This window comes from Marmota marmota, unplaced genomic scaffold (assembly GCF_001458135.2).
Source record: "Marmota marmota marmota unplaced genomic scaffold, marMar, whole genome shotgun sequence".
NCBI lineage: Eukaryota > Metazoa > Chordata > Mammalia > Rodentia > Sciuridae > Marmota > Marmota marmota.
The window spans coordinates 14,559,895-14,576,309 of NW_025999999.1; the positions used below are offsets into that span (position 1 = coordinate 14,559,895).

The following is a 16,415-nucleotide window of genomic DNA, read 5'->3' on the forward strand; positions in this document are numbered from 1 at the left end:
ACTCAAGTTAGTTTGATTTTAATCACAAAATATCTAAAATCATCCTGTGGCACATGCCCATAATTCCAGCTACTCAGTACCCTGAGGCAGGAGGATCACAAGTTCAAGGTCAGTCTGGGCAATATAGCAAGATCCTATCTCAACTAAAATAAAAAAGGGCTTGGGGGGTGTAGCTTAGCAATGGAGTGCTTGCCTATTATGTAGGAGGTACCAGTTTGATGCTCTGTACTGAAAAAAAATTGAAATTATAGATAAAATAAAACCTCATAATTCAGCTACTTTAAAAGAATTGGCTAATAATCTGTTTTATTAATTATAACCCCACCAGCCCTAAAGGAATTTTTATCCTGTGTTTTTATTCCATTCCCTATTATCCTAAACAACAGCAAAATGACTGTTATTTATCAAATGCATGTTTGTAGTAAGCACTATGCAGAACATTTGACCTATTTTCTCTCAATTAATCAGTACAACATACCAATATGGTAGATGTTAATAGCTTTATTTTCTAGGCAAGACCAAAAGAAATTCAAGTAAATTGTCACTTAACACTCTCACGTAATCCTTTTCTTAAGTTCCCGAATAATGTTCATGATTATCATTTTTTATTGCTGCATACTAGTCTTCCTTCTAATCACTTAATTTGTTTTGCTTTGTTAGGTGTGATGACTTGATGACTAAAAGATATGTGGGAAATAATATTCATTCATTTTTTTGAACAGATATTTAGTTAGCACCTGCTCTTCTGGGAGGTGCTGTGTTATACCCAGGAATACAATGGTGAGCAAAACAAAAACTCTTCACTTCCCACAGCAGCTCACAGACTCCTAGAGATGCAACCAGCAAGCACCAATTACAAGACAGGGTGGTATTGGGGACAGTCCTGGATCTTGTGGGGACACAGGAAGCTGCCCCATCCCAAATATGTCAGAAGAACAGCTGCCAATTAAGACCAAGGGCAATCTCTTCAGGAGGAGTAGGATTATTTAAATAGCTGCCAATTTCCCAGACACAGAAACCACTGATAATCATCAAACATGAGCCACCTAAGACACTTCATTGGAATGTGAGACTCTGAGATCCCAGGAGTTGACACATTAGGATTTGGAGACCCAAGCCATTTTCTTTCTATAGTCACTTTGTCAAAGATTTGTTGGTCATTTCCTAGTCCAAAGAAGGCCAAAGCAGGTTTCATGCTTTTATTGTCCTGGGGATGATGATGGTGATGGAGGTGGCCATGGTGGAGATGGTGCTGGTTTTGAGGGTTCTCATTAACTAAGCTTCTCTCCTGTGTTAGGTACTTTTGAAATGTTATTTCATTGATCTCTGCAACAGCCCTAGAAGGTGGAATTTTTACCTTAAGGACTTCATGTTGGAATCTAAACCAGAGAGTTTAGGTAACTTGCTCAGGTTCAGCCTGCTAATAAACACAGAAGGAGCTAATTGTCCAGCTGTGAGAATCATACCATTTAAACTTTTAAGAGCAGTGGAAGAGACTGCTTGCTTTTTCTTCAAAGTGCTAGTGGTGGGTTATCATGTTTAGTCTATATGTGACCTGTCATTTTATTTTATTACCTTTTAAAATATTTTTTACTTGTCGATGAAACTTTATTTTATTTAATTATTATATGCAGCGCTAAGATTAGAACCCAGTGCCTCACACCTGCTAGGTAAGCATTTCTACCACTAAGCTACAACCCCAGCCCCTGCCCTGTCATTTTAAATAAAGGATTTGAGGTATCTTATAATAAAAGCATTCCATGTGCCTTAAAATTTAAAAATAGGTACTACTGAGTAGGAATAAAAACTAATAGACTAACTGTAAGGCTTAACTCATTTGCTGAGATTACTCAGAGTCCTGAGATTCCTGGTGCCATGATTCAAATGGAGGTATTACAAAAAGCTGCATATTTTCCCAGCAACTAATTTAGAAAATATTTTTTCATGATGAAACTAAATTATATAAATAACAGTACTCTCAAACAAAAATACAGAAAATATTTAGGGACAAACTCTGAAGAAATGTTTATGGGAATTCTAACATAATATGCCAAAGAGTTGTTAAGTCCAATATTATGGCACTAAGCATCTGATAAATGATTCAAGTGAGTCATAAATAAGAAAAATAGAATATAATAGACAAATTTGGTTCTAAACATGGCCACTCATAAAACTAATTAGGAATCCCTTGGGTGTCACAAGCTTAGGTAGTATGAGGGCAGTATCTGGTTCCAAGTGCCACCTTCTGGCTTGATGGGCTGTCCACCTGATTCCAGGTCCTCTGGGCTGTGAGTCTGGGATTTGGTGTCAGTGTGGCGATTGGTTTGGCTCTGACCTCCCTTCTAGTATCACTTTTTTTCTGTAGTAAAATTTTTGCTTTGATCTGCAGGAATGTCAAGTGTTTTATTTGCTAAAGTCATTAAAAGCTCTGAGGAAAACTTTAAAACACTCCCAAGAGTCATAAAGTAGACTTGGGCAGAGAAAAAGACATCCCTTGTTCTCTGATGTGATAACTTCACATCATAAAGATTGGATTTCCCCCAAGGTAACATATAATTTTAATGAAATTCTACTAAAAATACCACACCCACCTCCATAAGTTGATTGTGAAGTTCATGTGAAAAAATAAACATGCAAAAATAGCCACAGAATCCCCCCAAAAAGAGCTGTGAGACGGGATGAGGCTTGTCAGATAATAAATGAGATCATACAGTCCACAATTAAAAATGGCAAATGAACAGACTATTAGTATAAAATAGAAGGTCCAGAATTAGACCTAAGTACACATGGAAATTGAGCATATGATAAAGCTGCTATCTCAAATCTTGAAGCTGGTCCTTTTAACAAGTGGTGTTAGGACAACTGGGAGCCATTTGGAGGGAGATAAAATTGGATCCTTGCCTCACACTCTACATCAGAACACACTCCCAGTGGATCAGACATCTTAGTGTACAAAATGAAATCATAGAGGCACCAGAAACGAAATAGGAGAATTTAAAACATAATCTCAATGTGGGGAAACTTCTAACTCTGACTCAAAATCCAGATGCAACAACAACAACAACAAAGTTTGATAAATTTCACTACATCAAAATAAGCAGCACTGCCATTGGGAGAAACACAATGAGCAAAGTCAAAAGACAAATAATAAACCAAGGGGAAATATTTGCCATCTCTATCAGAGACAAAGGTCTAATCTCCCTCGTACATAAAAAGCTCATAAAATCGAGAGAAAAAGGGACCAAAAGATCCAACATGAAAAGGGCAAAAGAGAGAATTCACTGAAGAAAGATAAATTGTCTTTAAAACCTTTGTGTGTGTGTGTATGTGTGTGTGTATGAAGAAAGAAGAAAAAAGAATATGTGTGAATGGGAGGGGGGAGAAGGAGAGAGAGAGAGAGATGGGAGAATAGGAGGAGAAAGAGAAAGATCATGGGAAATAAAAGAAAAATGAGAAAGAAAAGAAAAAAGAAAAAGAGGAGAGAGAGGGAAAAAGGGTAGTAAGTTCTTTAACAGAAGAAATCAACTAATAAATTTAGAAGGATTGATACAATAGAAAACCCTTGTTTGTAATAAGTGACTCTGGCAATGATCATTAATGAACACTAAAACCATTGGGTAAATTATTACTGACTATTTACATGGTCTCAAAGTATAAGCACAAAGATTACTTTTAATTACAAAGGGAAAGAGACAACTTCTGCTTCAAATAAGCAAGACAAGTTAGCGTTACCAGTAATGGGACACATTACTGGTAATTTGGAAAATGTACAATATCACCTATATAGTTTTCTTGATTAAAAAAAATAAACTAAATTTTGTAATGAGGAAATGATAAAACAAATCCAGAATATGAATTCTACAAAACAACTCACCTGGACTCTTCAAAAAAACTAACTCCCCCTCAAAAAACTCAAACCAAACTAACCAAAAAAAAAAAAAAAATCCCCCCCAAACAAACAAAACAAAAACAAGCAAGAAAAAAAAATTGAAGGATACTATTTAGACACAAAGGAAATTTGTATATGAACAGAAAATTGTGTTGTTAAATCAATGTTAAACTCTTGAGTGTCTTGATGGTGTTATAGAGGAGGATATCTTTGTTATTTAGAGGTGAACTGTCATGATATCTATAATTTACTTTCAAGTAGCTCAGAAAAAAATTAGTTGTTGGAATTCTTGAAGCTCAATGCAAAACACACATCTTAAAAGACTCTTGTTTAATAATGATCTTCACGTTTAAAAACCCTAATCTTTATTGTTAATGTTGGGAAGTTTCTAAGGACACTGAATTGTCATGAAAATCATCCTGGTTGAAATGGTTCTGTGGGCAATAAACACCTCGCAATGGAGAGATTGTAACTTGTCCATGATTATGGACGGAAAGAAAAGATTAGAACATGAGGAAAGAATGTAGTTTTATTATCCATGCCTGAGACTATGCGAGACTTCTTTGATCCTTTTTCTTTCTTTGATTTTTAAAGGAAACTTTTCATTAAAGTGTAAAATACATTCAGAAAAGGGCACATAAATGTATAGCCTGGTGAATCCCCACAAAGTGAACACACCCATGAAACCACACCCTATTTAAGAGGAAGGACATTCCAGCAACCGGAAACCTCTCCAGAGCTGAGCTTAAAATTCAGCTCCAGGATCACCAGTGCCTGCTTTTTTCTCTTTATGTGTACTTGGTACATTTATTTAAAAATTTTCAGCAAACATTTTTTGAATACCTTTCTGTGTGTCAAACACCCGGAAATGCTTGTTGCATTCCATAGTATCCTGTTCTTCATGCTCAGTATGCACCTGCCGGACCCAAGGCTGGGAATAAGTTCACATCTTTTTCAGTTAAAGAATAGAGGCTTGGCAGACTTCTGAGATCCACCACCCACTCATTCCTGGCACCCTTTAATTTTCTACTATGGGAATCACAACTCTGATTTTCAACTTGTGTGCTTCAGAAAGAGTCAACATCACCAGGTGCACCCAAGGATGGTATCACATTTTCTGGCTGTAGATTGACTCACGAATAGGTTCCTGACCAAATCAGAGCAGAGAAATATAATAAAGATTTTGTGAGGACCACTGGGAGAGGGGTGTGCTCACTTATCTCTCAGATAAACCTGGGAGGATGTGGACATAGAAATGCTAGAGCCACTCTGTGCTTCTGAAGGGGGGTCACAGTTTTAGCATTTCCTTGGTGGCTGAGATCTCCATTGCTTCTTACCACAATCCAATTATTTCTTCTGCTCAATCCTGCTTCTTTCCACCCATGTTAATCACAGACTCCAAATAATCCTGAACCCCATCTCCATTTCAAAATCACCTTCCCAGGAAACCTAACCCATATGACATATATTGTTATGGTTTTGATATTAGGTATCCCTAAAAGCTCATGAGTGAGACAAAAGTTTAGAGGCGAGATGATTGAGTTATTAGAGTATTAACCTAATCAGCACATTAATCTCCTGGTAGGGATTAACTGGTGGTAACTACAGGCAGGGAGGGTGTGGCTGGAGGAGGAAGGTCATTGGGGACATGCCTTGGAGTAGGTACTTTGTCTGTGGGGAGGGAAGCTCTCTCTCTGCTTCTTTGGGGTGCCATGTCCTGAGCCACTTTTCCTCTAACAGAGTCTCTCACCACAATCTTCTGCCACACTTTGGGTCCAGAGCAATGGAGTCAACCATCTATGGACTGAGACCTCTGAAACCATGAGCCCCCAAATAAACTTTCCCTCCTCTAAAATTGTTCTTGTTGGGTCTTTTGGTCAAAATGGCTGAAGAAAGCTGATGAAAACAGAAATTTTGCCTCTCATCCATGGTTCCTGGCCCATAAGTCCCTGTCCAAAACATGTCACAGAAACTAGAATTTCTCTTCCCCAAGGAAGTTCAGAGAAACTCTCATCCCCTCTGCCTTTCTTCTTAGAGCTGACCATAAAGATTTTGTCTGACCTACTTTGTCTGATATTAGATCATAAGACCCCCATTTCAGGAGTCTTGCTCCCTACCCAGGAGGAGGGAATGCTGCCCAGAGAGGCCAAGAAATCTGAACAGGCCTTGCTGGGTTTCCTCGCCCAGGCTCTTAGCATTACATCATACGCTTATTGCCCAGTCACATGTCCCCATCTTTGTCCCTTCCTCCATCCTGCCTATGCAATGGAGTCTCTTAGAAAACCCCAGAGGACAAGGTTTGGAGCTTCTGAACGGTGGAGCTTGTGCAGGCTTGCAGCAAGGGGAACAGGAATGCTTCCACAGCTGGGAGGGGGCGCACTGCAGCGCCACAGCAATAGAGGCTCCTGTGCTCGGGGTCCTTCTAGGTGTCACCTTATGTAACTTTTCATCTCTTGTATCCTTTATAATAAGCTGGTAGATGCATTTCCTTGAGTTCTACAAGTTGCTCTACTAAATGACTTGAGCCTAAGGAAAGGAATTTGTAGCTGGTTGGTCAGAAGTGCTGGAAGCCTGGACTTGTGATGAGCATCTGAAAGTTGGGAGTGGTCTTGTAGACTTAGCCATTGACCTGTGGGCTCTGATGCTGTCTCCAGGTAGACAGGGTCAGAACTGAATTGAATTAGAGAATGCTCACTGGCATCCTCTGCAGAATTGCTAACTTATTTGCTGATGGGCAGAAAGCACATTTTGGGACAACAGAAGTGGTCTCTGTTGTGAATATGCAGTTGGAGAAACTGAGTTTTTTTTTCCAATATATTACTCACTTTGGCAGACCTGATGCTAAGCATTTATATACATTATTCATTCCAGAGGTGAATTCTGCACCTACACTGTGCCAAGCGCACATTGTAACTCTCATGACACACATACCTGATTTTATAGGTGAGGAAACTGAGACACATAGCAGTTAGGCAAATTGCCCAAGTTGCTAGCTACTAATCAGTAGAGTCAGGGTTGATGAAGCCTGAGCATCCTTTACAAATAGTATTACAGGCAAACCAACCACAGAACTACAAACCACTCTCCATATCCAGGTCTCCACAGTCAACACTCTTGCAGTGAATCAAAGAAACAAATCTGTATTATCGTGTGGGCAGATCTCAGTGATGCTGAAAGAGCTTCTGAGAAAGGGAGGCCCAATCTCTGCAGCCCAGGCATCCCTGGTATTGTCAAAGGGACAAACATGATACAGAAAAAAATAAATGAAGAAACAGTAAAAAGGGACCACATTATCAAATAAAAATGCATGTGATTTACCAGGAAAGATACAATTAGTTTCAAAGTGGGATGCATTGACCTTGAATGCAATATCCTCTCCAAGGAGGGAGAGATTTCTGGGCTGGAAGAATCCAGAAAGGTGCTCCTGGGCATAGAAGGAGTCTGCTCAAGGGGGCAGGATGTGGAAGGAGAGGGGGGCATTCAGCAGGAGCCAGAGGCAGACCAGAGGCAGTGAGTGTACAGATATAGAGGTGTTCTCCCAGCCTGGCCCATGGGATGGACCACAGTGAGCCTTTGGAGGCTCAGATGGGCAAATCCTTCCTTCTTGGAGGATGGATCCTTGTCTCCTAACCTCATGTCTTATTTGGTTCAAACAGTTTGTCTTCCTTGGAAGGAAGCTTGGTGGCTCGGAATTGGAGTCAGGGTCAAGCCCTCATAGGATGGGGAGAAGGCCTCTGGCTGTGCCTTTCTCCTTCTAGCTTTGTGGGCTCTCGGATCAAGGAAACAAAGTCCCTTGGTTCCTCCCTCTCCCTCATTCCTTCCCTCCTTTGTTGGTTTCCTAGAGTTGCCATCCCCAAGTACCACAAACCAGATGGCTTCAAAAGTAGAAGCTTATTGTTTTACAGTTCTTGGGGCCAGAAGTCAGAAATCCAGGTGTCACTGGGGCCACACTCCTTCTGAGACTGTAGAAATCCTTCCTTGCCTCTTTCTGGCTGCTGGTGGTGGCTGTCAATCTTTGGTGTTCCTTGGCTTGCAGCTGCATCTGTCACCACCTGCTATTCTCCCTTTTGTGCCTCTGTCTAAACTTTCCACTTCTTGTAAGATACCAGCCACACTGAACTGAGGCCCACCGTAAAGACCACATCTTAACTTGATTACATCTGCAAAGACCCTATTTCCAGACAAGATCACCTAATAGGAAGTAGGACTTCAGTGTATCTTTGGGGAGAACACAGTTCAATCATGTCCCTCCCTTGGACAGTGGAGGCATGCTTATTTATACTTTTTTGGGTGGGTTCCTGAGGAAAACGGGGAGAAAAGGGGGCATATGTTAGTACCCCCATCCCTCTCCAATCCCAACAGACTTTCCTTGGAATTTTTTAATCATCAGAAGTCAAGTTTCTCTGGAAAGCAGTCCAAGGAGCAGGTGATCTTCCATTCCTACTGAATCTGCCACTTTGAGAAACAAAACAAACCACAGCTGTCACCCCCTCCACTCTTGTGGGCACCCCACTCTCAACGGATTTGGGTTTTCAGAGCTGGCTGGTGTTGCATGGCTGGGGGTAGCGTACAGTCGTCATCATAGCCCTATGTGCTAAGAGGTGACTCTGGGATAGGCTTGAACTCAGACCTCAATATAGTAGGGAAGAAAAGGTTTGTTATCCCCATCCTGCAGATTATATACTGAGGGCTGAGAGTCTATGTAACCTGCTCAACTATCGCTGGGCTGGTAAGGGCAGAACTAGGACCCAGACCCAGGCTGTGAGTTTATTAATCGGTGTGTTCTTCTGAACAATACACTCCTTTTCTGTTTACCTGTTCTTATGACTGCATCTTTTCATCCTGGATCTCATTAACACTGAGGATGACTGATCTCCTCACCCAGAGCAACCCTCCCCCTTTCAAGAGAAGACTTTCTATTGGAGAAGTCTAGGAATCATAATAAAATCAGCTAACAGTGGCTTACTAGACCCAATCCTGCCAGATGACACTGGTCAAAGTGCTTTACGTTTAATCCTCACCAGAGACTTATTATTCTCATTTTTCAGATGGGGACACAGAGAGGTAAAAGTCACTCAGTTAAGGCCACATGGCTAAGCAGGCTGTGGCACTGGGTTTTTGACTCCAGAGTTTGTGTCGAGAGGGAACTGGGCAGGGTCTCCTGGAGGGGGTGGGTGTGGCCTGAAGATGATCAAAGAGGCCACACCAGGGAGTGGCACTCCCTGGGCCAGCTGCATGGGTGCCCACTCCATGAGGTCAGCACGTCACAGGCTCTCTCTGTTCCTGGCGTCACTCTGGCATGCAGAGGCCTCCGGTGTAGCCTTCCATAATGGTCACCTGATCCCAGAGCTGGTGGGCACAGAGCCTGAGATGTTTATTCTCTGCAGACCAACTGGCTTGACAGACAGATGGGCTGATGATAAGAGGAGACAGAGGAGGCCACCGAGAAGGGACTGCATACAGGAATCCCCCTCTCTCTGAGAAGTGCTGTTTTGCTTGGCTGGGCCCTGGAGTCAAACCACGGGCTTCTAAATGACAGTGACATTCCCCAGGGATTAAGCTTGGAGTGTGGAAGCTGGGTCTCCACAGGGGGTGCGGAGCCCCACGGAACTTAAATCATTCAATTAGCCACCGGCTGACATTTCTCCCACATTCATGTCATACCTCCACCACTTCCCATCCCCCCTCCCAAGAAATTCAGTTGCAACTAGTTTTATAACATGTGAGAACCTAGTACTGGGTGCTGCCTTGCTTTATCTTGGAAACAGCATGAGAGAGAATGTTGTTCTCTGGTTCATCCAAGCATCGCTCAAAAGACCACCTCAAGGAAGCCACGCCCAGGTAACCCTGCCTTCTGCTGCTCTGAGCCGCTAGGATCCTAGACTCAACCTGCAGTTGGTTTGTTGCCAGGTATTAAGCAAGTAGTGGAAGGTCAGAGTTGTTACTCCCTGAGGCTTGAGACAATGATGATTTGGGGGAGGCAAAGATGCTCATGTCCCTTGTGATTCGGAATAACTTCTTTTCTGTTCAGGGACAATGAACACGCCCAGTGGTCCAGAACCTGGAGTCCCTGGCTTCCAACCCACCGCCTCTTTGATTATAACACAACCCTGTGGGGCTTCTTAGAGGACAAGTGGCCTGGCTGATAAATTCCCTACCAAGGAGATGGAGGCTAAGCTTTTCCCTGCAGCCAATGAGGGACGTTCTCTGAGTTGTCGGGCAGAAAAGGACCTCATGGGTCATGTCCTCACTTTTCCTCAGCTAAAGTTCCCTGACTGTCTCCTTCAAATTCAAATGTGCATCCAGTTCCATGAGTAACCATATTATTTTTAAACAGCATCCTTCAGCAGTGCCTCTCCTGGGTTTGCAGAGAGAGGTGATCCCTTGTGAAACCAGGATGGAGTTTTACTTTATGATTGTTTTTAAACATCTGCAGGGATTCCATGGAGTTCAAAAATAAGATTATATTCTGGTTTTGAAAGAGGTATGACAAATAGATAAAGCACAACTTAGGGGTGTGCAAAAGAGCAGCCCGGGAGGGTGGGGAGATGGGAAACCAAAGAATGGGACAGTGGAGAGAGCTGGGGGGGATCAGACCTTGAGTGTTTACAAAGGGGTACCCAGAGCCAAAAGCCCCATCTCAACAAGAAACACCACACAGAGTGGTTTGAAAGCTCAACTCTAGGAGTAATACAGATGGGGGTTAGGTGCACAGCTCAACTCACTAATGGGCTAAGGGACTGGATTTCTTTGAGCCTTAGTTTTCTTCTCTCTAAAATGGGCATAGACAACCCCCTAATAGATGGTTGTGAGGATTAAATGAGAAATATCATGTGCTCAAGGCAGACTGGAAGAGCAACATTTAAGAAATGGCAACTTTTTATTAACACCATAATGGTTCATATGTTATAGCTAAGGATAGGCTGCTTGATATGTATCCATAATTGGTAAACTAGTAGATCTTAATTAATTGTATCAATTTGACTTCTGGCAACTTCTTATTTAATTATTTATCTGTCTCTCTTGAGGCTGTTAGGACATCTAGAGGGTAGAGTTTAAGTCTGGACATTAACCAGTATTCTTTCTTTATTTTTTTTTTAGAGAGAGAATTTTAATATTTATTTTTTAGTTTTCGGTGGACACAACATCTTTCTTTGTATGTGGTGCTGAGGATCGAACCTGGGCTGCACGCATGCCAGGCGAGCACACTACCGCTTGAGCCACATCCCCAGCCCTCTTTCTTCATTCTTTCAGATAAATTTTTGCTTTAAAAACAAAGATCCTATTAGTGTACTAAGGTTTGTTATGAATAAGAATCATTAGTTGAACGAATCACTAGTTGAATAAGAATCATTAAGTTTTGTCATTAGTTAATACAAATAATGATGTCCATAATAAGAAGATTTAAATAATATGCTTTTCAATAAATATTTTTTTCAAATATTCAAACAACATTAAAGGTCAAAAGAACTGGGGACTGAAATGGAGTAAATTAAATTCCATGCATGAATGATTACATCCAAATGAATCCAACTATTATGTACAATTGTAATGTACCAAAAAAAAAAAAATAATGTGAATGGTAAAAGCATTATATTTTTATTGGTAATATAATGCTTTTACCATTCACATTTTTTTTTTAAAAAGGTCATTGAACGTTATAGATTTTATTTTTTAAAAAAGGTCATAGATTCTTGCCTTTCCCTAATTTCCAGAGGCACTTATTTTTTTTCACTTTATGTTTTTAGTTATTGATAGAATTTTATTTTTATTTATGTATATGTGGTGCTGAGAATTGAACTCAATGACTCACACATGCTAGGCAAGCGCTCTACGACTGAGACACAACTCCATCCCCCAGAGGTCCTTATTGTAATAATTACTTGTATAAAATTTCCAGAAAGTTTTATACTCTGATTTTATACAAATTTAGCATGCTACAATGCTACTGAGGATCTTTTATATTCTTCCTAATGATAGTTGAAGGAAGTTCTTTCCTAGCAGTGCATGGAGGTCTACCTCCTCCCCTTGCAGAATTACATTGTAATCCTACATAAATGGAACTATCTTTCTATAAGCAGATCTCCACACTGCTAGGCACTTTCACCCTTTTTAGTAACAATGCCACAATCGACTCCCTTGTCCAAGCAGCTCTACAGATAAACCCATAGGATAAATTCCCAGAAGGGTAACTGCTGAGTCTATTTCCCTTGTTGCAATTTTAATGGCCAAGTCCAATTCACTTCCAAAGAAGTTGCAGCAACCCACACTCTTGCTTTCACCCAGTGTATGAGAAGGCATTTCACAGTTCCACCAGCTCTGGGTATTAGCAAACTTTACAATCTACTAAGTAAATTGTTGTCTAAAAAAATGACAGTAATAGTATACATAATGGAACAGCAGCACATCTTAAATGATCTCACTGCAGGGAAGTATGCTCACAATCACCCCGAAAGGTGGGCTTTCTCACCTTTGAATAGAGGACAGATCACCAGAAGCTCAGACCAGAGTCTGAACCTCTGCTCCGTGGTTACTATCCCACCTGTCTTGCACGGGTTCTCAAACTTCTCTGAAAAGTGATGATATGAGATGAAATATGGCTCAAGACGACTTCTAGGACCAGAGCATGGAACTCAGTGATTAATACTATTAATCACTGTTAATACATATTAATACTATGGAGCAAGCCAAAGTCCCAGCAAGTCTGAGAATGGCCTTAGAGTAATAGAGACCTGGGTGCTATTTCTCTCTCCTTCTTTTGGGTTGTTTCATTTCTTTAAATTTTCTCATTTCGCCATCAATTTAGATATCTCCTACTAATTGATCTGGGTAGATATGAGTGGCAGAGTTGAATCATAAAGCAGGTGGCCTTCTATATTCACTGGAAGACACAGCAGCATCACAGTAGAGGAACACAGATGAGTTAAGGGGTGAGTGAGGTGATAAACTCTGGACAGACTCACCTACCTGCAGTCCTGCTTTTGCTCCTTAAAATCAGGGTGGCCTTGAGCAAGTTCTTACTATTTAAGACTCTTTCCTCAATTATAAAATACAGATAAAGGCAGCCACGGCATGAGGTAGCTGTGGGTGTCAAGGTGACTTATGAAAGCCTTAAGTGTTCAACATGTTTAACACCAGTAGCCTCACTGCCCGATGGTAGATAGTCTGTGGGTCAAGAAGGGACAGGACACCTCTGCAGAGTGGAACACAGAGGTGTTACCAGCCCTCACCTTGCAGTCACACTCCCCATTTGTGAAACCAATGACTCGGTCTTTCTCTTGCTACAGCTACTGTGAAGCACACCCTTCAGAGCCTCATAAGGGGATGGATGGGCAGACAAAAGCAGGCTGCAAACTCAGCTAGTGTCTTTATGCCTTCTTATTACATCTGAAAAGAACTGAAAAAAGATAAATTAAAATTTTTTCCACTGGACGTGTTTAATGCATATTGACTTGCATAATGGAAATGTTTGTCCAATATCATCCTTGGGAGACTTTGTGGGGGATCTGAGATAGGACATGAAGGAGCTTCTGATTTCTGCTACAGTGTTGCCCTCTCTCTTTGGAACTGCTCCAATGCCAATTTCAGAAATTACATAATACATGAACTACTCACATAAATCATGGAAGTAAGATTTCTAAAAAATGCCTTGTAAAACATTTATTTTTCTCTGATTTTATTTTGAAAATTTCAAATTTATGGAAAGGGAAACAGAAAAGCCCAATGAATACTTTGATTTATCCATTGTTTCTTATTTTGTCACATATGCTAGTGCATTATTTCTGAGATAGAGAGAGATAAATTTATAAAATATGCTTTCAGTTGGGTGTGATGGTGCATATCTGTAATCTCTGTGACTGGGGAGGCTGAGGCAAGAAGATCCCAAGTTCTAGGCCAGTCTCAGCAATTTAGAGAGGACTTGTTAATAATAATAATAATAATAATAATAATAATAATAATAATAATAATAATAGAAAGGGCTGGGGATATTGCCCAGTGGCGAAGCCACCCTGGGTTTAATCTTGGCATAGTAAAAAATTGAATTAAATTAAAAATTGATAATTGTAAAGAATATAATATTCCCTGCAAAAATGTTAGTTAGACTTAATAATCTTCTGGACACTCAGCTTCCTGGAATTTGAAATCTATTGTTCTATTTGGCTACAAGAGTGTAATATATAGAATCATTCCTGTAATGAGTGCTACATGGAACACCTCTTGCATCACATAGGGAAGATGCATCACCCCTACTCCTACCGGAGACTCTGGAGCTAGGGTCTCCTTATTCCCAATTTGCTTAGTATTTGGTAATTGACACTGGTAAATTGCAGAGTCTGGACTCAAAATCAGGTCTTGGTGACTACAAAGCCCTTTGCTCAGAGGTTTTCAAGTATTCTCAGAGGGAGATTTCAACGCAAACATATAAAAAAGAATTGATTTTATTTTTTGGAAGAGTTGCATTGCTCTTTTCAGGTAATATCTTTCCACGTAGGAAATCGAGGGGGTGGAGGTCGAATATGGGGTTTTATGGAAATCTTAGTCAAGACTTAGCAATAGAAATTGAAGACAACAGAAGAACCAAACATTCAGGAAACCAGACAACACTTTTGTTCCTACACCTCAGCCCCTCCTTGGACAAATCGCCCCGACCTCCTCACTTGTAAAACGGGAACAGCCATCAATCCCTATTCACTTGAGATTTGTTTGTTTGTTTTTGTTTTGAGGGTGAGGGTGAGACTCAATTTTCTGAACTGTGATCTGATCTTCATGAATATAAAGAATTGATACTATAAATTTACTTGTCAGAGGAGGGAGAAAAAGGTGAGGGAAGGAAGGGAAGAGAGAGAGAGGAGGAGAATGTCACAGAGACCCAGGTAGGATGGCAGAGATGAAGAGGAGCAGGCATAGCTTCTTGAGGCTGGATTGGAAGTTCCAGCAGAGCCGAGGAAACATTCCTCTGGGAATTCAATAGTTGCTGGGTCTGAGACTAATCTCCAGAATTTCCCTTTTCGTGGCGATGGGATGATGGCGACATTGCTTCAGCACCCCAGCAAACTCCTTTCTAGGCCGTGGGGCCGCCCGGTGTGCACTCTGGCTTCCCGGGTAGCGCGACATGCTTTTCTCCGCTGCCCGGGGTTGCGCGTCGGGGTAGTAACGTCTGTGAGTACGACGGCCAGTAAGAAGCCTATAGAAGGCCACTTTCCCTGGTCTTTGTCCAGCTACTAGACGTTTCTGCGGGACCAGGTGCTTCCTCAAGCACACACCGGAGCCCAAGGATATTAAGCTGCACTTGCGGGGTGGCTCCGGGGCCTTTAAAGGCGCACGTTGTCCACGCCTACAGCTGAGCATTCGGGTGCACAGGTGGACGTGCGCACCAGGGTTCCTGAGCAACTAACATAAGTTCAGAGGCGGTGATGGTGGACGCACGACGTCTGAGAACGCTCTCCTCGACAACTTTTATGTTCCCACTGAGATTTGGCCAATAAGTATCAAGTATAGAACGTCTGCTTGATTTTGGTTTTGCGCTTGCGGGATGTTTTCAGTGAAGAGAAAAAGAAACGAGGACATCCACGACAGCCACTACGGTTGCTTCTGGGGACCCCTGAAATGAGCAGCTGGAATTGCCAATTTGGAGAGCCCTCGGGGCCTGGTCATCTAAGACCTGAGGTTACAGATCCCACCGGCCTGGGAGAGGGTCCGGATAGTTATTTTAAGAAGTCCCAGTCCCTCAAATGCGAGTGGCGCTGGCGGGAGTCCAGCCGCGCGGGAAGATGCCAAGCCCAGCGCATCAGCGATGCGCGCGGACGCCCCGGGCCTCAGTCCACTCCGCTTGGCCAGAGGGGTGCCAGGCCTCGCGCGCCGTTCCCAGGGACAACCGGGAGGCCTCGCTACTCCCGGGAGAAGCGAGAGCGCGGCGGCGGGCCGCTGGCTGGAGTGCGTTTCGCCTTCTCACGCCGTGGGCTGCGCTGCGGAGCACCAGGCTCGGGACCGGAGGGCGCAAGGTGGCGGGTGGCGCTCGCCGCGCTCTCTCCCAGATCGCTGAGCCTAGAGTTAGCGGGTTGAGCTTCTCCGGCCACCCCAGCGTCCAGCGGCCCCTGGCCGCCAAGCAGCTCCCGCGGGCCTGGAGACGCCCCCTGTCCCCCGCCCCCGCTTGGCACGGCCGGCCGAGCGGGAGCGGCGGGAGGCGGAGGAGGCGGCGCCGCCGGGACTGCCTCCTCCCCTCCCCTCTCGTCTCCTCCCCGCGCCACCGAAAAGGACAAGGGGACTAGGCACGGGGACCCCGGCCAGAGAGCGCCCGTGCCCTGGGACCGCCCCTCTCTCGCGTTCCCTCGCCGCGAGCCCGGGTGGGTCTCGCCCCGCATGGTGCTGGCAGCACCCATGAGCCAGGACGCGGACCCCAGCGGTCCGGAACAACCGGACAGAGATGCCTGCGTTGTGCCGGGTGCCCAGGCGTCCTCGGCGCCCCCGGGCCCGCGAGGGATGCAGCCGCTTCCCCAAGCCAGCCTACCCCAGATCATCCAAAAGT

General features: G+C 43.1%; 1 protein-coding gene across 1 annotated transcript in view; it reads left to right on the forward strand.

Annotated features, from left to right (window-relative positions):
- The first annotated feature begins 15,692 nt into the window (after nucleotides 1-15,692).
- The window catches only part of Rbm20 (RNA binding motif protein 20), a 185,159-nt gene continuing 184,436 nt past the window's right edge, over nucleotides 15,693-16,415 (forward strand). Inside the window, exon 1 of the mRNA XM_048807318.1 lies at nucleotides 15,693-16,413. Coding sequence (XP_048663275.1) covers nucleotides 16,250-16,413 — 164 coding nt within the window. The 5' untranslated portion in view covers nucleotides 15,693-16,249. The remainder of the gene's footprint in view (nucleotides 16,414-16,415) is intronic.